At 48.6% G+C, this 26204-nt stretch overlaps 1 protein-coding gene across 1 annotated transcript in view; it reads right to left on the bottom strand.

The window, feature by feature from the left end:
- LOC136636072 (astrotactin-2-like) overlaps positions 1 to 26204 on the bottom strand; it is a gene marked incomplete at its 3' end in the record, with an annotated part of 141127 nt that overhangs the window by 32540 nt on the left and 82383 nt on the right. The window contains exon 5 of the mRNA XM_066611092.1: positions 19305 to 19412. Within this exon, the coding sequence (XP_066467189.1) occupies positions 19305 to 19412 (108 nt within the window). The remainder of the gene's footprint in view (positions 1 to 19304; positions 19413 to 26204) is intronic.

Genomic DNA, 26204 nt, shown 5'->3' on the forward strand with positions numbered 1-26204 from the left:
TCAACTTTCCAGAGCTGGTGCAGCCACTGAGGGTAAGGAAACAAACATTCCCTTATCTTGATGAGGCCTCGGTGACTGTCCCCCCACAAGGATGCTGCATGTATCATGTTGGCACAGCTGCTTCAGCACTGGAACACTGGATAGGATTGGGCCCTTAAGCTTAGTTCTAGAAGGGAATAGGACTAAAGGGTGCTGCCAAAGGCTTAACAAAGTGGCTTTTCAAAAGAAAGTGAGCATGGAAGCCTCCAGGAGTTTCAGTTTCAGGTGTAAGAGGCAGCAAGGGAGAAAGGTCAGGAAGAGGAGCCTTTCAGACACTTGAGGGCCACAGAGCTGGGTCAGGGTCAAGGGGAGCCAGGATGCCAGGGCTGATAGGTAGAGGGGGACGAGGCCATGCAGGGCTCTGGTCTCAGACCAAAAGCTGCCTCCTTGGTTCTTACATTCAGGGAGTGAGCCAATGAAGAGGTGCTTGGCAGGATCAGTGCAATGAGAGAGACTAAGGACCTAAGCACCAGAGTGCTGCTTTGTATGGGTGTAAACAACACAAGCAGGCAGGGAGCCTGAAGCCAAGAAGGGACGCTAAGAGAAAACATTAACTTCTTGCTCAGCCTCCACTCTGGCCTGTAGCCTGCATACTGCTTGTCTTGCTACAAGCTTTCTGCTTACAGCATTTGATTAAAGCAAATCACATTATGGCTTTGTGCAAACGCAATGAAGATAAATGAAGGCAGTGGGCTTGGGGAACCACAAAGAGAGGGTTCACCTTATCTGTGGTTGCCAGTATCTGTGGGGAGGGGGGGCGGCACGTATCTCCTGCGGATACTGAGGGACATAGAAAAGGTGTGGCTGTGTTTTAAGATATTAACAAATGCCAATGACCAAACCAAGTCACTGGGTCAGTTGCCCTTGAACTGTCAACTGCAAAACATCCCCTTATATTGCCATCAATAGCACAGCTTTCTTCTATTGCACGATAAGTCCTCAAATCTGTGCACACTTCTAGACAAAATCTGCCAGAAATGGAGGATTCAAGAAAAAGGGAGCTTAGTATGAGCAGCACACAGGCAGCAGAATCCCACTTGCTACTCACAAGGAGCTTTCTCTCCTCTCAGAATCATGAATGCAAAAGGGCTCCTGGCAAGCCCTGAAATATGTTTTTGACAGTATGAAGCAGACCCTGCGCAAGCCACGTCTGATCCCAGAACAAGCCCAGCTCTGAAGAGGCGGGGAGGTCACCCGGAGCCTCTCTCCTCTCTCTGCGGACCATCTGTCTGAAATCAAGTGAGCCAGCGTTCTGACACCTCACAAATAATTCAGAGTTGGAGGATATTTGGAGTGGAAGGAGGCCCTGCATCCAGGTTGCTGTCAGGACAGAAAACGAAGTTCCAGCAAGGCCCATTAATAATGTCACTTTAATGAGGACAGTGCAAGATCTAACACCAGAGACACTTGGGAAACCGGACAAAATTTGGGGACCCTGCTGTGCGGCACAAAGGCTATGCGACGCATCAAACCAAAACCTACCTCGTCCTCTTCTAACTTCACATTAAGGTGGTCAAAATCCCACCTTTGCAAAAGAAAAAGAGGCGAGAGGGCAGTGGAAATGAGCAGTGCACGGTAATTCTATGTGAGCGCCGAGTCCCCCTTTTGCCATAATAATTGGGTCAATTCTGCTCTCACAGCACAGCTGGGGCCAGAACAGAGAATGGGCTGTGCAGGCTTGAAAGGTAAGGAGAACCCTATGCACCAAAAAGGCAGCAATCGCTATTCCGGAAAGGTGAGGGCTGCAAAATTGTAACAATGGAGTTGGCAGGCTGACCTTGAGCGGAATGCATTTGCTGAAAGGCTGGACAGCTCCCTACGGTCTAACAAAGGCCAAGCGGACCAGAATAGACGATGTGTCTTTCATAACACAGGGGGAGAGAACTTTTACACACACACAGAGAGAGAGAGAGAGAGAGAGAGAGAGAGAGAGAGAGAGAGAGAGAGAGTTGTGTCACCCCTCCCCTAGGCAAAAGGAAAATTTTATCCAAGACTAAGCACTCATTAATACTTCTAATTATTTATACCAAATTTCTTCACCTCTGTTCCAAATCCTGCACTATACTGTGCAAAGTATCATGAATACCTCCTCCTCTTCACAGGTATTTTGGGGGGTCCTGTCCAACTTGCCTAGCCAGAGGTTTTCCATGTGAAATTTATTTTTTTAATGGGGTATCAATAAAGTCACCAGCTTTGATTTACAGAGAATGGTAAAGGTAATCGTGGAAACTGGTGTGAGATAATAATGTCAGAGAAGCCCTGCTGGATCAGGCCGAGAGCTCATCTGGTCCAACTTCCTGCGTCTCACAGTGGCCAACGAGATGCCAGTGTCAAGCACACCTTTGTCTGAATGCACCTGGCATTCAGAGACAGGCTACCTCTAAAACCCAGAGGTTGCATACAGTCATCATGACTTGTGCTGTGACATATGTTTTTGTTTGTCTGTTTCAGACTAATAGACACCAGTGTGATGGGTGCAGAGAGAAATGGAGCACCAGGTCTGTTGGAAAGTGTCATGCAAACAAATGTCAGAAAGGATGTGGTTGATTCCACAGCTACTGACCCTTGCTTGGGATTACAGGAGTAAACATGATGCTTTAAACATAAACGAATGTCACATGCCAAGGAAAATTGCCAGTCCCACAGCGACAATCTGAGGTTCAACCCACATTACTCCAAAGCCAGACCAAGGTAAGCAAGCACCTAGATACCTGTGCGCCTCACCTTCAAAAGTCCACCTGCAAGGACCTCTCCACTGCACCCCGAGTGGTGGGTATAAGCAGGCTAGTGCTCAAAAGAACTGCAAATCAATTTCCTTCATGTTGCTTCGACAAGGATCATGTCCAGCCCCAGCACTTTCCCTGCAGATCCTTAGCAGTTCACAGCATCCGCACTTAAACACCCACCAGGTAGTCAGCACCTTAACACGAGACCTTTCCAAAAGTGGAGAAACGGCTGCTTTATGAGCTGCTGCAAGAGAGCCTGGAGAGGCTCAGTGCTTATTCTGAAGGTTACAAAACCAACACCGATTGCAGGCCTTGCTCCAGAAGCAAAAAGCTGGCAGGAGGCATGTCAGAGTAGGGCCTCTTCATTGCTTTACTGGCAGTCGGGCTGGAGAACCCAACCCTGCCTATCCAAGGCCCAGTCCTGCAATGCTTGTAAGCTGCCATTTAGAGAAACACCTGGGCTGTGACTTGCGAGCCCAGCCCATGTTTAAATGCAGGGAAAGGCTTTTTACCTCCAGAGCCTGTTTGCACAAGGAGGCAACAGCTGAAACGCAGCTGACTGCTGAAAAGCAGAAAGCCGGCTTGGAGAGGAAGACTGAGAGGGAAGCAACAGATAATCAAGCAGGTAAAGTAGCATTTGCCTTAAGGCAGGAGTGATGCCCAGGCACCTCGCCACCCTTGCTCTAATTAGCAGTCACTTAATTAGACTAGAAGGGAAGCTGGATTCGGAAATGAGCCTCCCCTTCATGCCCTGCAACCCTGGGCATCTGAGTGACAGCTGCCAGTGTCGGGTGCCTCCTGACCTCTCTTGCACAGCAGCACCAATTAGCTGTGCTCCAGTCTTGTTGAAGGTTGGCTGACTGACTGCTGGAGGAGGTTTCCTGTGAAGGGGCACATTCCTCTCAAGATAGGGGGAGCTTATACAAGAAGCGAAGATGGGAAAAGTTTACTGCCGGAGGGGCCAGGGGGTTCGACAACAAGGAATCCCAAGCACCCCCACGTGACTCTCTCTAGCCACCAAATCCCTCCTTCCTCTCCCCACACATGCAAGCATTGCGAGCAATAGATCCACCTCTGCAAACAGGAACCAGGTTAGGAAGGGGTATGTGCCGTCCCACACGGACTTAGGAGCACCTTTATGGCTCTGGCTCCCCATAACATAGCCCTAAATCAGGTGCATAAATACACAGTTGGGAAATCAGCCAACTGAAAAATGTAATGGACTTTAACTACCCACTTTTTAATCAGCTCAAATTCTGTTATGGGTAGGCAGATGTGGCTACTAAAACGCCTGGCGATTCGATTCCATGTCCCACTCCAAGAAGGAACAGTGCCACTTGATGAAGTGCAGTAAATTCTGCCTGCACACAACAAGAATACAGAAATCCATGGGAAGGGGGAAGCCGGTTTCTAGACAGCCTTTGCAACATGTGCAAAATCTTGTCTCATACTCATTCACATGAGAGGAAGCCAGGCATGGGAGACTTTTCGCTGCCTGGCAGTGCAGCAGTGATCAAGAGGGGGGAAGAACAGGCACTGTGTATTGATGCCCAGGAACGCAACCAAACATGGTTGCTTCAGCCATATTCCTGCCCAGCTTCCTAATGGAATGGAAGAGAGAGAGAGAGAGAGGGCGTCTGCTTGGAATGCACCGAGTGACACCCTGCCTCTCAAGCAAATGCTTTGCCTGCACATTTTTACTCCACTATATTCAGACACTAACAGATCATATACGATGATGTGGAACTGAGTTTCCAAATAGCAGGGGGGTCTCAGAGTTTTGCCTCTCCCTCTTCCCCCCCCCCCCGCATACTCAGAAGCTAATTGCAAACCAAACCCAGAAAGACAACTCCCCAAAAAGACTGTTTAGCAGGAAAGGGGTGGGAGGAAATGGAGCTGATTCTCGCATCTTCACTGTCTAGTCGGTGCCCTCCCAACCTCCAGTCTACTGTTGTAAACTGTGTGTGGGTGGATGTGAAAGAGAGAGAATGAATGGGAAAAACAAAGTAAACCTTATATTAGGAATTATTCATTCTATCTACTTACCTATTTATTTGATTCATATACTGCTTTTCCCTTCAAATAATGGGAGCACCCAAGTACCACATTTTGGCTTTTCAGGTCAGCTGACCAAAATTAGAGTTTGCAACTAACCCTCTCCCCAAGGAAGACGAGAGGGCATTGTCTGTGACATCACACTGAGTCTCCGTGGTACATCAAGAGCCTCTAAGACCCAGTACCAGCACAGAGTCAATCAGCTGGCATCCACAGGCACCACAACCTACCTCCCAAGTGTTAAGCTTCTGGGGACAAAAGGGTGAAATAGCGCTAGTTTTATATTTTCAAAGCACACCCATCCACACACACACACACACACACACACACACACACACACAGAGTCACAATGTGAACTTCAACAAAAACCAGTTTGCACGCACACACGCACACACACAGTCACAATGTGAACATCAACAAAAACCAGTTTGTCTGGATAACTGAAGAACCAGTCTGCGGTTTACCTGGCTCAACTGCCTTTAGAAATTAACAGGGGGTATGTGCTTGCTACCCCCCCATCTTCTTTAATTAATAACATATAAATCAAGTTTTCAGAGCGCGATACCATAGTCTTTCGAGACTGAAGGTTGCCAACGAAATCAAGTTATAAAAGCTGTAGAGAAGAACCATCCAAGAAATTGCTTGTGTTACCCAACACTGGTCATAATGTCCCAAGGTAAATACTCAATCCCCTGCTTCACAATTACAGTTCACTGATTTATTTGAGTAATTAAGATAAGTATCAAATCAGCTGATGATTCCAGTACCTTTTTCTCAGCTGTCCTGACACATTTACCGGGTTAAATCCAAAGATACCCCATTTCCATTGGAGGAAGGTCCTTTTCCATCCAAGGAAGAAGGCATCTGGATCCAACTTGTTGCTTTAAAACACACTTTGCCATTAACTGATAGTATCTGATGGAGTACCAGGAACTGGCTGGGCTGGACCTGGCAGCTGGAATAAAAGGCTCTCAGGCTCTGGCCTGGCTCAGCCTGGCCAGGTGAGTATTTAAGTCTCTATGGACAGAGGAGACCATTAAGCCCAGAATCGGCCTAAGCAACAAAGTGTCCTTGGCTCTGGTGTGCACCTCCCTATGACTCCTGGTTTGATTCCTGGCTTCCCAACTTCTGGCTCATCTCTCTGTCCTGGTTTCTATGTTTGACCCCTTTGCCCTGACCTCCGACACTCCACAGGTGCTATCCACAGTCCAGCCCTGACACCAGGGGTCATTTCCACTGAGCCATCTCTTGGGAATCAGTGTTCAGTTTCTCTCTTCACACAGCCTCTAAGTTCTTGTATGCTACAGGTAGCCACTTGGAACTTGTTCTGTGTGTCCTTGTCCTTGTAGGCATGAAACTCGGCCACCAGGAGCAGGGCCTTCTTGGTGGTGTCATCAACCTGGAGGTACGCTCTCCCCACTGAAATTTGGTTGGCTCTTCAAGACACTGGTTAAACCTGATGTTTTTTATTCAGTTTTTGGGGGTGACAAATTACTCCCTCCTGGCACCTGTGGAATGGCCACCAGTTTGGATTCCCTCCCACTTCCTTCTGTACTCTTTGCTGGTGCTTGGGGAGCAGGTTGTCTTAAGCAATACACTGCTGTAGGTGTTGCTGGGATCCGTGTACCATTCGTGACAAGCTTCCACTCTTGGAAACTGGCGGTAATCTTTCTAGCTTCGTTGATGGTCAACTGCTGGTTCCTTAGGGCTTCCTTAATGTGTTTGCCTATCCCCCGACCCTATTTAGCTTTGCAGCTTTTTTATTCTGCAGGCCAATTGCTTCTGTGGCATGAAAGGCGGGACACAAATATTTTAAAACTAACGTGAAATACGTATTGGCAAGGGTGGAAAAACAACATGGATTAGCTCGGCCTTTGGTGAACTCCAACTGAGCTCTTCCTAATATGCCTATCTTGCTTTTCTCCTTTTTAACCGGTGGTTCTAAGGGGAGTTTATGCTGAGCGGGTGGGCTGAATACCGCTACCTGCAGAGCACAGAGGATAATTGGTCTGATGCATGCAAAATCCACACAGTCACCCACAGGACTCCTCCCTCCCCAAGTCAATCACCTACCACGGATGATCATTCACAGCTGGGTCAAGGGAAGCCGCCAAATCTTTGACTTAAGCAGCAGGAACTGCCAACCTCAACAAACTGCACAGTAGGCGTATTTCGTGCAGGCTGAAGATCCCCAGAAGCTTGGGCTAATCTGCCTCTAATACCCAGAGTCTCAGCTGGTTGCAGACTTTAGGCGTTCTAATGCCCAATACATTAAAATAAATGCTGAAACCATACTTAAAATACTGATCTTGATCTCTCTCATGCCACTGCACTAGCAACCTTGTCTCAATGTATCCCAGTTGCATTGCAAGAGATACTTAGGCAGACAAATTCAGACACATTTAAAAAAACCACCAGACCGAGGGCCAAATCCTACTCAATTTTCCAGTGCCATGCGCTGCATCCTGTGGTGGTGGGGCAGCAGCCTCGGAGGCCTCCTCCAGAGAAGGGAATGTTTTATTTCCTGTCCTCAAGGTTGCACTGGGGCTACACCAGCACTGGAAAGTTGGATAGGATTGGGCCCTGAGTCACTGATTGGGCTTGAGCTTCTGTAGACTGAAACCTCCATGATGCACATTTTGGGATCTTTTGAGCCAGGGTTGACTGGATCTTTTGACTGAAGCCCCACCAGTGTGCATGTGGACAGAGCCCTCTCTGCCCACTAGAAGGAGAATTCCTTTCCCTCTGCTATGTCCACACTTAAAACTTACCTGGTTCACTGTGTCTTCTGGAGATGATGGAGCTACTTCTATACCTGCTGCTGGAGGTGTGCATTTTTGCCCCTGATTCCTGACCACCCTCCTTAATTATATCATTCCTCCTTTCACTTACAATCTCAGCAGGGCTAATAGAAACCACACAGAGTCACCAGCAAAAGCCCTAGTAGAAAAGATTGTGGGAACTTAGTATGATTGGCCTGGAGAAGAGAAGGCTGAGAGGGGATATGACAGCACTCTTCAAATCCCTTAAGGGCTGCGCTATGGAAGAAGGGACAAATTGTTTCTCAACTGAGAGTAGAACTAAACCCAATGAGCTCAAACTGCAAGAGAGGAGATTCTGGTGCTCCCCCAACAGTACTGACACAGAGCAGGACCCTGGATTAGCAAGGCAGCAGTGGCAGCCTTACCAAGAAGAATGCTGGCTGGTTCCTGCTTTCACATGATTCTGCTCCACCAATTTCCTCGCTACCAGACCAAGCCAGGAAGGTGGACACTCCACACCCAGCTGCAGCTGGAATTTTCTGTCACAGCTTTCCAGGGCAAAGGCTCATTGTTCACTGGCAAGACTTGCATTTTGCGTATTTCAGAGGGTTCCAGGTCCATCCCTCGGCATCCCCCAGGCAGGGCTAGGGAAGAGCCTTGTCCAAGACTTAGGAGAGCTACTCCCAGTCAGTGCAAGCGATACTGAGCTAGGTGGACAGAGGGCCTGATGTCGCAGAAGGGAGATCCCTATCCAACGTGATGAATTTGTTGCAGGCACAAATTCCAGAGCAAAGCTAAACGCTGCGACAATTTCAAAGACACCTCGTCGTCTTCACTGCACAGTCCGAGCTTCCTTTGGTTGCGCTACTCAAACCATCTCTGGGGTTTCAAGTGGGAATTTTTTTTTTTTACGGTTCCAATTAATTATCCTTCTATTGATGCTGCTGGAGGGGGGGCAGGGGGGCTTTCAGCTTCTCTCTCTATTTTTCCAGAACAGACAATTAAAATCAATGGAGTCAAGCCTTGCTTTCATCTCCCTGCTCCTGAATCAGATGAGTAGGAAGAGTCATACTGGGGGAAATTGTTTAGATGCTCAAAGATAGGATTTTTTATAATTTTTTTTGCATTGTAATTTTCTTTTGACGCAGATCAGATGAAATCTCTCCAAAGGAGGCTGGCTAATTCTTCATTGTTGTCTTGGTTATAACAGAGTTGAATCCTGGGTCAGATCTAAGACAACAGCCTCAGTGCAGGATGGAAAGATTTTGCCCTGATTGGAAAATACTTGGTGAGTTTTGTTCTGTTCTAACAAGTGCCCACAGGAACACGGGAAGCTGCCTTGACTGGGTCAGACCCTTGTTTCATTAAGCCCCGGATTGTCAACACAGGACAGCAGCAGCTCTCCAGGAATCAGACAAGGGTCTGTCCTTAAAATAATAACCCTAAACAATAAGCCCTGCTCTTGGAAAGGAAAAATGTCATTTCAAGAAGTGAGCAGATTTGATGGATCATTCCAAGATCAGAGACAACGGCTACCATCTGACGAACGCTTCTACGGGAGCAAGTTTCACTCTGTCACGCAATGCCAAGCAAATTTTGAAGCTGCCATTCTAACAGAAGTGAGAGGTGATTTAAAGTGAGGAAAATGGAAACACTTTGTCACTCAGGTGCATTGTTAGCCTGTGGAATTCACTGCCATAAGATGCAGTGACGCCACTTGCTTAAAATGCCCAAGAAGGTAATTTGGCAACTCTATGGAGGACAACTCCATCCATGACTATGAATCATGACCCCACATGCTACCCCCAAGCTCAGAGGTGGCGCTGACCTCAGAAAGCCAGTTACAGGAGGGCAATGACAAGAGAGAGTTTGCCTTATCCCCTGCTTAAGAACATAAGAACAGCCCCACTGGATCAGGCCATAGGCCCATCTAGTCCAGCTTCCTGTATCTCACAGTGGCCCACCAAATGCCCCAGGGAGCACACCAGACAGCAAGAGACCTGCATCGTGGTGCCCTCCCTTGCACCTGGAATTCTGACATACCCCAGACTGTAGGATTCCCAGAGACGTCCAACAGCCATTGCAGGAAAAAAGGCTCTGGAACTAGACAGACGATGGGTCTGAGAGCCAGCATGACTGAATTCTTGAAGCTAATACAGAATATCTTGTGACCAATGGCTCACTTCACTTCAAAATAAGTCTTAAAAGGTGTCAGGGGCCCACTGTCCCAGTTGCCCTAGATATGGGTTCATATGTCACAGCTCTACACAGAGCAAACTCAAGCCCAAACATACAAGCCAACCAGCGCAGGAAAGGATGCTCGCAGTCGCACTCCACCCCTTCCTCCCTGCCAGTCTACTTGCCAGCTCCTCAGATACACAGTCAGGGAAAAGCAACAACCCCCCCCCCCATCTCTCCCTTCCTCCTGGCACGCGTGTTTATACTTTATTGCCTGAGAAGGAAGAGGCTTTTTACCATGGGGTGGGCGAGAGTGGAGCCATTAGCAAAACTTGTTACCCACAAGCTCGGAACACAATTAAATTAAAAGTGTTGCTTCACTGTCGAGATAAGGACTGAGCCAGAGAGATAATTTTTCACTCTCAAACACTCAATTACTTGGCTGGGGCTGGATCAGATACAATCAAAATCAAATAAATAAATAAGTTTTAAAAAGCAAGGCCCCCAGGAACAGATGTAAATGCTGTTATCTCTATCACAGTCCAGGAGAAGCTAAAGAGGATGCAGGCGGCAAGACCGGGGCCTAATTGCCCAGGCAAGCAGCGAAGCCAGCTCAGCGGAGGACAATTCTCTCCTTCCGGCAGAGGAGGGTCCGGACACACGACATCCAGGTGGGACCAGGGATCTGCAAAGAAGCCATCTAAACCCAAGGAGGCTGTAGAAGCCCTGGGCGGGTGCCTGGGGCACCACTTGGGAACTGGTTGGGAACAAACAGACGGAATTAAATCGAGACATTATTAAATTAATAGACGAGACAAGAGCCTCTTGATTCAGAGGTCTCCCCAGTCATCCGCTTGTCCTAAAAGGGGTTGCGCTCCCTCAGCAGGAGCAGGTTCACAGCTTAGGGGTTGTCTTCCTGGCCTAGCCACTGCTTCTGGATGGCCAAGTGGTGGCCACGGTGGTGGATAGAGGAGCCCACAGGCTGCGGTCATACCTGGATTGATCAGCCCTGACCACAGTGGTCCACACAGTGGTGACATCAACACCTGATTCTTGCAATGCCTTCTGTTCAGGGCTGTCCCTGAAGACTGGCTGGAAGTTGCAACTAGTGGGAAATTTGGTGGCCGGTTCTGTTGTGGGAGCTCAGTGATTTGGCTCAGCCTGACCACTACTCTCCTGTGATACACTGGCCAGCAGTTCAAGGCTGGGCACAATTCAAGGTGCCAGTTTTGCACTATCAGGCCCTTTATGGCTCAGGGCTAGTGTGCCTGAGGGACCAGCATCTCACGTACAAGACGGCCTGCCCCTGAGGAGGGCCTTTCTTTGGCTTGCAGTGACCAGCACTCAGGTCTTCTCTCCGGTGGCACCACAATCTTGGATTTCCCTCCCCTTGAAGTGGAAAAATGTTACCCTCCCTACCTGCCTTTGGACCCCCCCCCCATTTCAATTAAGCTTTACCTCATTTCTTGCTAGGGACTGCTCTGTGCACTTCCATTTTGCTATTTTGGTTCCACTTCCTGTTTCCAGATTACCAACCAAACAAAGCTGGTTTTAGGATACCGGATGTCCCCTTCCTTCTGACGTGTTCTGCTTAATTATGTTTTCTGCTCACTGCTTTTAAAACAGCATGATATTGCTCACAGTGTTTCATACTCTGTATATTATTGAACGTCACTTCGGAAACCTTGTTCTCATGGAGAGAGGCAGGAGGAGAATCTTCCAAATGAAGACATCAGGACCCTTTTGGCAGCCCTCTGCTCTGGACTCAGAAAATACGTATTCCACCAACCTCTGACGCTCCAGTTCTGGGCAGGCTGCAATACAGTCACCTTATAGAAAGGACTGATAACGATGCGGAGTCAGATGAAGAAGACAAACTCCAGCAGCGGCACAGCAAGCACTAGGTTTTGCAGGGAGCCTCACCACCGTGTGCAACCTGCCCCTCCCCTTCGGAGCCATTCCAGGCAGGTGAGCAAAACTGAATGGCTCTGAAGGGAAGGGGCTGCTTGAACGCTGAGCCGAGGCTCCTTGCAAAACTTAGCGTTGTGCACCCCTCTAGCTATGCCTCTGAACTCTAGTGCCACAGCTTGGCATTGTCAATACTGCATGAAGAAGACCTGAAAAACATAAGAGGAGCTGCAACTCTGCCCAGTTAGCAGGAATTTTTAAATTCTTTGGGCTGTTGACTGTGGGTGATACGCCTGGCTTTCAAACCAACAACCCATGAACAGAAGGCAAAGAGCTGCTGGTTCTGTTCAGAAAACAGGAATCCACACCAGGTTGGGCTTCGTGGTGCAGTTTGAGGAGGAGCAAAACTTGTGCTGCATTTTGCAGTCTTGAGACTAGTCCGAATCGATGGCATTCCCCGGGCTGTTCCCCTTTTGGATTCCTCCAGGAAGGAGGATGCCAGGCCTGCTCAAGATAGCACGGTCCAGTATGCTGAATGATGGTTCCAGCAGACGGTGATCTCAGATCCTGGGGGATCTGGAGACTGATGTGGCAGCCTCAACAATAATAAGCAGGCCCCGGAAGCTTGAAGAGATACTGGATATCCGCCTTGTCACTTATCAAGTCATCTGAAGAGTGTTTGCGGGGGGGGGGGGGGATATCAGCCAGGGAGAGACTTATCAATTCCAGGCAGCCTTTCACACTGCCAGAGGCACTGATACCACACAGAGATACCAGCATAGTCACCAGTCGATGCACATGGAGAATGCTGTACCACCCCACTGTCCACCCAACACCTTAGCCCAAGCGTTCATGTGCAACCCCAATTTGGTCTAGGCAGACAGATTCGCACAGTTTAGACAGACAGCTCAGTCTTAATATCTCTACTTCAGGGTCCTGCTGAAGTCATCCCCATGGCCTAACTTGAGATATGGATGAGATGCTCTTCCAGGTGTGCCAGGTATATGTGTGCCTCTCTCTCTCCCCTTAGATTTCTCACATGGTAAGCAGGTGCTAAGCCAAAAGATAATCAATGCTGGAACACAGGGAAGGTTATCTTTGGACGCTGGCTAAGCCTTCATATAATTATAAGATATATCATTACAAAAAACAACAAAGATTGAAAGGAAATGCTTCAAAATGCATATCCAGGGAAGAAGCAGCAGACTGTCTTCAGACAGAGACACTCTGGTTTTCTGAGTTTCACAGGATGTGGGATATGGATCAAGTTTTGTTTTAGCTGCTTTTAAAGCATGCTTTGATGTATATATCTTTGGAATGCAGAAAGCTAGAAGCTCAAAATAGATATATGTGAGCCCACATGATCATCAGGACCTTTCCACACACTATTTTAAGTTTCCCATATGGAAGAGAAAAGGCTAAAAACCCAGACAGGCATCTGAAATCAAGCAGCTCTTAATTAATGCCTTTGACAATGATCTGCAGAAGGCTGAGAATTGCTCTTCTCGCGCTGAAGCCAAGAGGCCAGCAGGTGTCCACAGCATGCCCCACTGGGGGGTGAAAGAGGAGAATCATCACAATTTCTCTAGTGTTGTCCGAGTGTGCACAAGAATTACCACAAGAACGTCACAAGAATTATCTTGACACTGCCCTAACAACCACCCTGTAAGGCATCCCATATTGTGGATGGAGAAGATTAAGGGCACAATCCTAATCCATTTTCCAGCACAGGCATAAGGGCAATGCAGCTTCGAGGTAAAGGAACACACATTCCCTTACTTTGAGGAGGCCTCCGTGAGTGCCACCCAGCTGCAGGATGCAGCACACGCTCCACTGGTACAGCTGTGGCAGTGCTGGAAAGTGGGTTAGGATTTGTGCCTAAGGCTGAGAAGCTGCTGAAGTGGTTCAGGGTGGAGGTGAGATTGGAGCCACAGAAGTCCTGATTTCCAGTTCAGTCTCTTGGCTCCCCCCAAAAGGGCACAGAAAATCTGTTTTTATCACCCATCTGCTCCTGACTATGGTAAGCAATAAAAACAACCAACTGTTTGGGTGCTTGAAGAAGCGAGGTGAAGATTTACCAAGTCGGTAGCAGCCATGCGGGTGGGATGAACTAGATCTGGGGTGTCAAACTAGTTTCATGCAGCAGGAATGACACCTGCTGAGGGCCAGAAGTGAGGTCATTATGCAAGAAAGTGATGTCATTAAGCAGGTGATGACCAGAAATAAGGACTTTTTTCTCACTTAGGAACTTATTAGCTGCAACCAAAAGAAGAGAAAATACACCAATCTTGATCATATTTCAAGATATGGGAGAGCCCAATTATCACACGGGCTGTCTTTTCAGAAGTGATATCTTGGCAAAACAGCAGCTGACGGTGGTGCTGGGAGAGTCTGAGGGTCAGGTAAAGAGCTTCTGCAGGCCGCGTCTGGCTCATGGACCTTATGTTTGGCACCTCTGAACTAGATGCTGGAGTATTATTATTAAGAATATTTATATACTGCTTTAAACAAAACAGGTTCACAGAGAACATGAAATAACTAAATGGGTCCCTATCCCAACAGGGCTCACAGTCTAAAAACTGTGCATATGGGGGGGGGGGGACGAGAACCAAAACACTGCTGCGTAAAAGACATTGCTTTGATAGCCAGAGACCTGCTAAGAGGCAAGGCACCTCCTGCACATTTCCGTGAAAGGCACAGAGAAGGAAGGGAATGTTACCCAAATGTCTTATTCCACATTTCATTTGCTTTCCTCTGAAATAATAAGCAGCTTTTGCCTCCAGAGGCAGGAGAGGATCAAAGGGAAGCTTCCGTGCATGTAACAGATTCCAAGTACCTAATTTCCCCTTATAGAGGGCCTTGTTTTAAACACCAAACACAGATGCCGATCAAAGCCCAGATTCGGATTCCTCTAACAGCCCTCGGAAGGCTCCATGCGCCAGGGAGAGACACGCGGCGGCTGAGGCAGAGCTGAGGCAGATAACTGGGCTCCCCTAATTTGTCACAAAAATTGCTGCAAATCAGGGAAAGGGTTGGACATAATGTAGGACTGGGGGAGGGAAGAGAGGCCCTGGTTTCCTTTCCCCCACCTGCAAAACACACACAATGGGAGAAAATCTGCTCCTTGCCTCTCCACAATACTAGGCCATCCTTATCTCAGCAATGCAGAGGATGGAACTGATCACTGGACAAGAGGAACCTAAATCCCCACGGTCTTAATTAGGCTATAATGGGATGGCAGTGCTGGTTTATGAGGCAATAATACAGCTCCCGGGAGACCAAGCCGTGCCTGGGCTCAGTGTGTTATCCCGACAAAGGAAACTACCAGATGGTGGCGGAGTGGGGAAAAGGAACACATGGAAACAAGCCCCAAAAAAGAACTGTCTAGGATATCCATTCTCAACAGGAGTCATATGCCCCCCGGGGAGCCCTGGCACATATGAAGGGGGCCACAGACTGAAACCTGAGAAGGGAAGGGAAACCCAACATTCGAGCACATTCATTCTGACAGAGAACCCGAGAAGAGCTCCTAAGGGGCTGAAGCCCCCCAGAAGGTTGAGAATAGCCGGTCGAGGGGATTCCACCTTGCCAGAGCCCTTCAGGTAGAAGCCACTTAGTCATCTGCTGAAGATGCTCTGTATTGAGCAGGTACCGATAGCAACAAGGTCCTCTCTGACTCAACAAGAGGGCAGCAACGAAGACTAAGGAGTTTCACAAGTTCAATTTTTACTTCTTGAAAATGTTTTTCTACACCAACCTGCCTGCAAAGCCCAGTGGAGTTAAAAAGTTCTTTCACAGAAGTACGGATGACAAGCAAATAACCACCTGGAACAGGAATGGGTCGGCCCCTCTCTGTTTAATGTGAACGTCCAAATCCCACCCTCCATTTAAGGATTATTCAGAAACCTCAGGTGACATATCAAAGGCTTGGTCTGCTATTACTAGATTCAAAAACTAGAACACACTGAATCTGGCAGATGTAAGCCAAGGCCTGAGCTACAGACACCACAGCTGCTGTTGCTGCCCTTGAGAAATAGCCTAAGATGCGATTTGGAAAACAAAACAAGCCCCTTCAGGCTGTTGGCCAGATTATTCATGCCATCCTAGTAACCCGGAGACTCTCAGCAAGTCTTGCTGGAATCTCTGTGTTCCCTCCGACGACAGATCCAGATATTATGCTTTCTTCTTAATGAGTAGCTCAGTACATAAGACACAGAGTCTGAGATGCCATTCACTGTATTTATCATTCCAGAGAAAACAACTCTCACGCCCCTCTAGTCAAATAAGAGAATGAGATCTGTGTAGGCCTTCTAAGGAGGCTGGGAGGCCAGCATGAACTCTAGGGGCCCAACACAACCTCCAGGAAAGTTATTGTGGAACTGCGACCTCCCCCACCCCACCCAGATTTTAACACGAATGGATTTTGGTATCCACGGGGGTCATGGAACCGATCCCTCACAGATACAAAGGACCCACTGCACAACTTAATAGAACAACAGTCCATAATCAAGTTGGGGGGGAGGAGCAAAGCTTTCCAGCTCAAACAGATGGCAGACCACCATCTCTGCATCAAGGTCTAGGTCACCCAGGCCAGAGGTTTTCAACAGGCATCCAGGGGTGGGCTGCAATCCAGAATCAGGTGGCTTGTGGCCAGTACATGTTGCTTTCAGGCTAGGAGACCCAGAGGAGGCCAACCTCAGATTCTTTGGGTTTGGAAGGGTTGTTCTGGCTGAGCACTCAACCTTCAGAGGGCCTTCCCATCTCCCTGCCTCGCCTCCCTTCCTCTTTTTCTCCCTATGCAGTTCAACATTGTCAGTGTGATGTTGTCATGCCACTCTCTGTCCTGAATCGACAAGAGGGGCACAGCACCACAGGAGAAGCACATCCTGTTTGGCAGCCACTTGAGGGGAAAAGAGGCTGTGCGACCTTTTGCCCTCTGGGCTCCTGACGGTGGGTCCTCCCGAGATGGTCCCAGTGCTTGACCCAGGCAATCCAGACTACGGTGAACACAAGCACTGCAGAAGGATGTCTGCAGAGCAAATAGATGCCAGCAATAATTCCAGCAAGGGAGCCAAACTGCAGACAAGGGAAGTCAAATACGTCCGTCTTAATCACACACGCAACAGAACATGGTGGCAGGATTGTAAATTGTGGCACCACTTCAGAACGATCACCAATTTAAAAAAATGCTTTTCAATCTCAACAACTCAAATAGAAAATAAGCCCAGCAGGCAAGGAGCTTGCTCCCTGAGGCACTCCTTTTCCACTTGCAGTGACCTTAGCACAGGGTAGCATTAAAATGATCTTCTCCCACCAGCTGTTAACCGCTTCAGTGCCCTTGATCATCTTGTAGGACTGCATGACCAGACCTTCGCACTAATCAAATTGATTGGGGGGTCTTTCAGAGCACCATCACTGCAGAACATTTACAGCCCACTTTTCAACTACAAGGAGAGGAAATGAGCAGATGACACTCTGCCCCAAAGGGGTTCACAGTCTAAAAGAGAGAGACAAGAGCTAGAAGGACTGTGATGCTGGAACAAACAGGGACAGCTACCCTCCCCCACTCAATACAAAGAGAACCATGACTTAAACAGTGTCTCTTTACTCAGCAGGGCTTAGCACTAGGTATGGCAACCATTGGATCTGTGGTGGGAACAAGAGCATTTGTGCCATGTGTTTTTATAGGAAAATTGCTCTATGTTCAGTAGCCGGGAACCAGAGATGTGATTTGAAACATGACACTTGAAAAGCACCATGATGCGGTGTGGGGAGTTGTCACTCAAAATGAGGGAGTCGAGAGAGTCCACCGGGCATTCCCAAGCACATCTCCGGATACACACTGGTGTGTCAATTGCCAATCCCTCAGCAAAAGGGGGGGGGAATGAGTTGGTACCCACTGGCTGTTCTTGAGCCTGACACCAAAGTTCCGGGAAAAAGTTTTTCTGGAACAACTGTGGATCCAGGGGGTTTTGGAAGGGTGACTTGAAGGAAGTGAACCACTGGGATGCTCAGAGGAAAATGGGATCACATTTCAGGAGCTGGAGAGGTGGGCTGGGGAGGGAGAGCTGCTGACCTGCAGCTGAGCATTTATTGCCTTTGAGGTCAGTGTTATCTTTGCTTGCTGGCAGGAGGTGTTTTTGGCCAGCACCTGAAGGTGCCAGGACTGAACGGAAGACTCTCTGCATGCAAAGCAGGTGCTCGACCCACCAAGCTCCACCACCCCACAGAAGGGAAAGGACAATGATGACAAATGCCACAATCGAGCCACAATGAGATGCATAACCTCTCACCTGGCACACTTGCTGGGTGACAAAGAAGTATGCCCTGCTCAGCGCTTTCCAATTAGGAGAAGCTGAAATCTCTCATCGTAATTCAGGCTGTCGCCTCCTCAGAAGTCGCTGCCGACCCAGAACTGTGCTTAGATTTAGCCTATCAAAAATGTATGCTTTCCACCAGGTCTGCTTTTGCTTCTTTTCAAAATGAAAGCCACGCGCAATCCAGACACGCGTGCATTTCGCCGCAATAAAGGCCGCGTCTGCATCCGTCCCAAAAGACAGCCACTGGGTTGACCCTGGGTGTGGGCAATTCCACCCAGGAGCAAACATGCCTTGTGTGTATTTCTAAGGCTGCCAAATTCCTGCAATAAGAGCTGCTGCATCTTCTTGGGCTGGCTCGGGCAACTCTGCTTAAGCAGGGAAAGTGAATGCGGAACACAGAAGCCATCCGGCAAAACAGAAATTTGCTTCTGGGTCTGAAGAACTCCTCCACTTTGTTAGAACATAAAAGCACAACAAAACGATGTGTTCCCCTAAACTTCCTTCTCACAAATAAAAATAAAGTAGAATGGTGCTTCAGAGACAAAGTCACCAGAGGAGAAATTTTGGAACCCAATTTTTAAGTGATCAAGAAAAGATTTCTCACACACCACTCCATTGAAACTCCACAACAACTTGAATGGTTTTCTACAGACCCTACAAGCAGCAGAACAAATGTGTTGGAATACCAAGGTGGCAGAGCACAACTTAACCCTTCAGGCTACAGGTGGGAGATGTGATTTCTGAATGCAATGGAAGCTGGGACTTTTGGCATCCAAAGTCAGTCATAGTATCGTTCCCATAATCTTGGCACACTCCAACTTCTATGGAAGGATCACTGGTCCATCTAGCCCATTACACTCTAGACCAGTGTGTCTCAAGGTTTGTCCTCCACTATACCACTTCACATGCTCCACCTATTTGAAGTACCACCAGAAGTAACTGGTGATGACATCATTGCTAGTTACTTCTGGGTTGGGAGACCAGATACAACAGGAGAAACACCAGTAAGAGGCTCAGGGTGGATGGGAGGGCTTTTTAAACATGGAAAAGCATGCTTTGGAGCTCTGTCTGCCAAGCCTCCTACCACTGTTTGTTGTATCACATTCCTGGTCTCGCTGCTGGGACACCGGCGTTCAGAGGTCCTGCGAGTACTACCAGACACCACCTCTAAGTACCAATGGTTGGGAAACACAGAGTTGGATCTTCTGCATGCAACGCAGGTGCTTTGAACCCTCCCAACCACACTCAGCTCTGCCAAGAGAACTGCATTATGTGTCCTCAGCCCATGCCCCAGATCCACTCAGCTTCCCCCTCACCTTTGCTGCGTCGCCTGCTCTGGTACTGCTCAGTGTAGAAAGTCAGCTGAGTTTCATCGTCTGCCTCCGAGCCAGAATTGCCTTTGCTGCGGCCAAATCCAATCCCACCTACACAGAAACAAATGCAGGTAATCAGTATAGCCTACCAGCATTCACCACTGCAGATCAATGTTCAAAAAAATAGATCTGGGTCCCGTTAGGGAGAAGGGCGGGATAAAAATAAAGTTTTATTATTTATTATTATTATCATCATCATCATTATTATCATCATCATCCAGAGATTATAACCCACCAGCTCTTTCCAGGATCCTCCCAACTTTTGTAATCTGTACAATGTCTGCACCAAGCATTAAAAAAAAGAAGAAGAAAGTAAGTTGAGAAGAAATCACAGAAACCTGTCCAAAAAAAAAAATTGGCACACATTTCTCTGTCTATATGGAAGGTTAAAAGGAAAGAGGCCTCTGGGGCCGGCCCAGGCCCTTTAAACCACCATTAAAGCATTTTGCTGTAGTAAAACCCCTTTATTATTCCAGACAGCAGTGCAGTCCCCTGCTTCTTGGCAAGGGAGCTGCAAATGAGAGGACCACCTCTCCACCTCATAAATGTCTTAATCGTTTCAAAGAGCTGCACTGAACCGACAGCAGCCGGAGCACCCAAGTGGTTTTTGGAAGTGTGGAGGGCTGGCCCCCGCCACAGACCTCTTCTTTGATGGAGACGCTGAGTTCACCAGATATTTACGCCTCCACTACAAAGCAAGCGTGTACCAAGGCAAGTGTGGAGGGCGCAGTTAGTTTAATTGCTGAAGACCCTGGCCTCTCCATGATGTGCCCCCAAGAGCTTACTGGGGGCTATGACTGCCGGTGGAGGGGCTTGCTCAGGTGGGCCCTCTGATAGATTTGGGTCCCTCGGCCAGTGCCACCCTGATCTCCCTGGAGCTCTCTTTCACAAATATCACTCGCTGGCTAGAGAATGAGCAGCATATGAAGGAACCTCTCCACACACACAAGACACTCAAGCACACAGAGAGCAAGAGAGAGAAAACAATTCAGTTCATTTTCCCAAGTCTCTCACCCCTGCTGAATTTATGGTCCAGGTTCAAGTCCTTTAAAGTTTTTTAACTGTTAGGCATCTGAGGGCCCCATCCTATGCCTGTCTACGCAGAAGTAACAACAACAACAACAGTATTTATATACCGCTTTTCAACAAAAAGTTCACAAAGCGGTTTACAGAGAAAATCAAAGATCTAATGGCTCCCTGTCCCAAAAGGGCTCACAATCAAAAAAGATGCAACACCAGCAGACAGCCACTAGAAAAGAGACTGCTGGGGGGGAGGTGGGCCACATTATAGTAAATGTGGCTTACTTCCAGGTAAGTGTGGATAGGATTGCAGCCTGAATCTGTACTCCTGGAACCCTCTCCCCCATTTCATTTTTCTCCGGCTCTGACTGATGCTTCCCCTCCCTCCCCAGCCCTGCCACCAGTTCTTATTGGGTCTGTTTTCTAGCATCTTGTATTTGTTAATTCTGTTATTCTTACATTGAGACCTCCGGAGCCTACCATGAGATGCCCCGAGTGCCCCAAATCTGCACAGAAAGGTGGAATAAAAGGTCCTTTAAACAAATTAATACGTATATAGGCAAGTTCAAGGTGGAGGGTCACACAAAACAGACGGATACCAGGATGCGCAATGCTCGAATTCCTTTGGAATGATAGAATCTGATGCACACAGCAGACTTTAGTACTTCTGCATTATTTTTGTTCTTTTTGCAAACACAAACAGAAAAATGTGGCACAACAGAATCCTCTTAACCACAGAGCCACCTTTCCCTGCCCTCCGTCTCTCTCCAAGAAAAGCTTCGAGAGGAAAACAGAGTCAGAGAGAGGAAAACGTTTGGGGGGGGGGGACCACTGTAAAATTCTGCTCAACGAGAAATAACATTTTGTGGGGGTGACGAGCTGACTTAACCCCTCCGGCTAAGAACCAGCCAGGCCCGCGCTGTGATTTGCTGCCACTCCTCCGCCTTGTGGCAACTCCAGCCAGACAGCAAGCAGCTGTGGATTTTTGCACCAGAACAGCTGTCAGAGCTGGACGACGAATATTAACAGTATTACCATTCAGTGTGCAACCTGAACAATACAAAAACTGCACAGGAAGGGGGAAGGAGGTTTCAGCACCCGGCATGGCGCCTTGCCACTCAGTCACTGTATCCTCCATGGCTCAGAAGAAGCAGGGCTATTTCCTCAGCACTCTGTAGTCTTCCACTTCTGCAGCCCACAGCAGACCAAGTCACCGTCTCAGGTTCTTCAGAATAACTGTCTGGGGTGGTGGGGCTCAATTTATCTGATTCACAAGCTGGTACTGCAAAGTACTGGGTGGCACCAGGTCTCGCAAGGAAGGGGCTTGTCCTTCTTGGGCCTGCTACCCTACACCCTTTCATGAATTCCTGATGAATGTATGAAGTTGTGTTCAGCAGAGTCGGGCCCTTCGTCCATTGGCTGGGCTGGGTTGGGCTGAACTAGTGGCACAGAGAGCTACTGCCAATCAACCTGGGCAATGCTGACCAAGAAGTACCAGAGTCAGGTACTGGGAGCACTGGGATAAAGCCCTGTGCTGCCCCCCCCCAACTGCACATGGAGTACTGCCCGCAGTACTGAGGGTTCAAGGAGTCATTCTGCCCAGGCAGGCCCCTCTGATGGCCCTGAACCCTGAAACCACCTTTTTAACCTAGATCAGCAATTTTCAACGGGTGTGCTGAGGCACACTGGTGGGTCGTGAATTACAGATGTGATGTGAGTGTTTGGGGAAGGGACACTGTTAGTAGAGCCATTGGGGGATCTGAGCCCCCTGTCAGCAATGTGGTGTGCTTTGTCAATTGTCAAAAAAAAGATGATGAGCCTTGACAATTTTAGCACTTTGTCAGTGTGCTATGAGATGAAAATAAGGCTGAAAATCACTGACCAAGATGGAGCAACTGGTTGAAGGCACTCCACGTGTAATTTCACACTGACAACTAGGGCTAAAGGTGTGTAAGGAAGAAGCAATAATTAAGGCATACCGTTAACAGACAATTAATGTGGAACACAGAGAGACACACCTGGCTGCTTTCGGAAATCTCCACTACAAAAACAAGCCCACCTAAGCCGCTCATTCCAGAAACACAGCCTTATGCAGCTGGGGCAACAAGAGCGGTCTGCAAGAGCCGCTGTGGCCCCTCAGAGACTCACTGCCACTGCGAAACAGTTAGTAAAGCTCAATAAAATAAATGTCTCAATAAGCCAGTTTGGTCTCCGGGGTGCCACAGCGGCTTGCTGCAGTTTCCGTCTCCGGAAGAAGGAGAGTTTCACCTCTGCGAGTCGGTCAAGAGAAACTAAGAAGATTCACTCAGCAACCGCACCATGCCACATGCATTTACGGTATGTTAACTTATGTTTTAAGCAGTTAATTAGTCTGTTAAAGACAAGGCAGCTCACTGGTTAAAAGAGCAATGAGTGGACTGAAACCCCCCGCCCCCATGCAATGGAGAAGGAAGGGGGAAGTCCCCAGATGCACCCAGCCTGCTTCACAGCTGCTGACCATTCCTCACCCCTCCACTTTTGTTTGGCTGCCGGCTGCGTCCTCGTGATGGATGGCGCTGACAGGTTACATTACCCCGGCCACACATCTTTGGAGAGCCGGCGACAGAGATATTGCATTTTCTGATTACCTAGAACCTGCCCAGGGTTTTAAAACATGAGGCTGGGGCAAAACAATGCAAGGCTGTGCCGGCAGGGAGGCAAACGCGTGTCCTGACTCACTGCAGAGAGTCCACAAATAGTCTAAGAAACAGCATCCCTCAGTGGCGTAGCTAGAGAAAAAAAATCACCCATGGCAAGCACTGAAATTGTGCCCCTGTCCAAACAGAGAAGAGGAGATCATGGGGAAGCCAGTCCTGTCTGTCCCACCAAGACACACCATTGGCTTTGATGTGCAAATGTACCATCAGTAGAATATGGGTAAGTCTGTGCCAGGCGCCTCCCCCCTTCAAGTGGCGCCCAGAGCAGACGTCCCCACATGCCACAGTCTAGATAAAACTCTGTCCCTCCTCTTCCCCTCCCCATCCATGATAGTCAAGGGTCTACTTCAGACTTGGGAGGGGGGGAATCAAGCTGCAGTCATTTGATTATTCTTCCAAGACACCAAAGCGAATTGTGAAGCTGAACCAACTAGCCTCTCCAGGTCTAGATGGGGCAAACTCAGTAACCTGTTTTATATTTAACAAGTCAAATTGCATGCACCAGGGATTCACAACTTACTGTAATCAGATAATTAAATGTTTGTGGGGGTGTTTGGAAAGACACCCAGGGGTGTTTGCATTTTAGGAGCACAACTGAGAAATAGGCCCTCAACGTTCAGCTACCAGAACCACAACACTGAGTCATAAGAACATAAAAACAGCCCCACTGGATCAGGCCATAGGCCCATCTAGTCCAGCTTCCTGTATCTCACAGCGGCCCACCAAACGTCCCAGGGAGCACACCAGATAACAAGAGACCTCATCCTGGTGCCCTCCCTAAGTCTTGTTCTTATGGCAAGCCGGGGTGGGTCAGTTATAGAAAATGGAAACATCTTGTGCGTAACTAAGAATTTTCACAAGGGAAGAATATTTGCAAGGCACGACACTGCTTGCTGACTGACTCCCAGCGAGAGCAACCCAGGCCAGCCGTTGCTTCATCCAGAAGGGAAAAGAAGGTGGGAGGCATTAGGCAGGGTGGGGGAAGAAAAAGGAGCCGGGGGGCCTGAATGGAACAACACCACAGGCCTCGGTGGACTAATCAACATGTATGGTGGGCTGGATGCTGCCCAAGGGTCATAAGTCATAACCGCAGGTCTTCCCCAAGGGCTGCCTGTTAGTAAGCGCATAGCTCATGCTGCATTAAGGTCAAAGTCTCAGGCAAATCAATCGGGGAGAGAGTCCTGCTGAACGCAGTGGGCCTTCCTTCTGAGTAAAGGTGCACAAAGTAACACACTAATACCTTTTATACTCCTCTGGGATATTTATTTTCAATTGATTGCCAGTTCATTAATTGATTGCTGTTGGCTAGAAATAAATTTCTTGAATTTGAGGCCTTTAGGGGCAAGGGGTCATTTTTATTTATTTATTTTGCTGTGCAAACTTACCATTTTTGCTGAAAGGTCTTCACAAACCGATACAGTGGGTCCTCCTTACCCACGAGCTCGGCATCTGCGGATATTCAAATGAGGCCGAGGCCTCAGAGGACCTCCAAACACAACCAGAAGTGTGTTCCAGTCGCAACCGGGAGATCTCCTGTTAAGACTATGTGGAACCTCTGGAGGCCCAGCTGTGGTCCCCCAGGTAAGTAATTTGTTTGTTGGCAACCTTCAGTCTTGAGAGACTCTGGTATCGCGCTCTGAAAGGTGGTTCTGGCACAGCGTCTAGTGTGGCTGAAAAGGCCAATTCGGGAGTGACAATCCCTTCCACACTGGGAGCAAGTGCAGTCTGTCCCTGGTCTGTCTCCCTGGCTATGGGCCTTCCTTCTTTGCCTCTTTGCCTCAGACTGTTGGTCAAGTGTCTCTTCAAACTGGGAAAGGCCATGCTGCACAGCCTGCCTCCAAGCGGGCCGCTCAGAGGCCAGGGTTTCCCACTTGTTGAGGTCCATTCCTAAGGCCTTCAGATCCCTCTTGCAGATATCCTTGTATCGAAGCTGTGGTCTACCTGTAGGGCGCTTTCCTTGCACGAGTTCTCCACAGAGGAGATCCTTTGGGATCCGGCCATCATCCATTCTCACGACATGACCGAGCCAACGCAGGCGTCTCTGTTTCAGCAGTGCATACATGCTAGGGATTCCAGCACGTTCCAGGACTGTGTTGTTTGGAACTTTGTCCTGCCAGGTGATGCCGAGAATGCGTCGGAGGCAGCGCATGTGGAAAGCGTTCAGTTTCCTCTCCTGTTGTGAGCGGAGAGTCCATGACTCGCTGCAGTACAGAAGTGTACTCAGGACGCAAGCTCTGTAGACCTGGATCGTGGTATGTTCCGTCAGCTTCTTGTTGGACCAGACTCTCTTTGTGAGTCTGAAAAACGTGGTAGCTGCTTTACCGATGCGTTTGTTTAGCTCGGTATCGAGAGAAAGAGTGTCGGAGATCGTTGAGCCAAGGTACACAAAGTCATGGACAACCTCCAGTTCATGCGCAGAGATTGTAACGCAGGGAGGTGAGTCCACATCCTGAACCATGACCTGTGTTTTCTTCAGGCTGATCGTCAGTCCAAAATCTTGGCAGGCCTTGCTAAAACGATCCATGAGCTGCTGGAGATCTTTGGCAGAGTGGGTAGTGACAGCTGCATCGTCGGCAAAGAGGAAGTCACACAGACATTTCAGCTGGACTTTGGACTTTGCTCTCAGTCTGGAGAGGTTGAAGAGCTTTCCGTCTGATCTGGTCCGGAGATAGATGCCTTCTGTTGCGGTTCCAAAGGCATGCTTCAGCAGGACAGCGAAGAAAATCCCAAACAAGGTTGGTGCAAGAACACAGCCCTGCTTCACGCCGCTTCGGATGTCAAAGGGGTCTGATGTGGAGCCATCAAAGACAACAGTGCCCTTCATGTCCTTGTGGAAGGATCTGATGATGCTGAGGAGCCTGGGTGGACATCCAATCTTGGGGAGAATCTTGAAGAGGCCATCCCTGCTGACCAGGTCGAAGGCCTTCGTGAGATCTATGAAGGCTATAAAGAGTGGCTGTCACTGTTCCCTGCATTTCTCCTGCAGTTGTCTAAGGGAGAATACCATATCAGTGGTGGACCTGTTGGCTCAGAATCCGCACTGTGATTCTGGATAAACGCTCTCTGCAAGTACCTGGAGCCTCTTTAGTGCAACTTGGGCAAACAACTTTCCTACAACGCTAAGGAG

This window comes from Tiliqua scincoides, unplaced genomic scaffold (genome assembly GCF_035046505.1).
Source record: "Tiliqua scincoides isolate rTilSci1 unplaced genomic scaffold, rTilSci1.hap2 HAP2_SCAFFOLD_80, whole genome shotgun sequence".
In the NCBI taxonomy this organism is placed as follows: Eukaryota; Metazoa; Chordata; class Lepidosauria; order Squamata; family Scincidae; genus Tiliqua; species Tiliqua scincoides.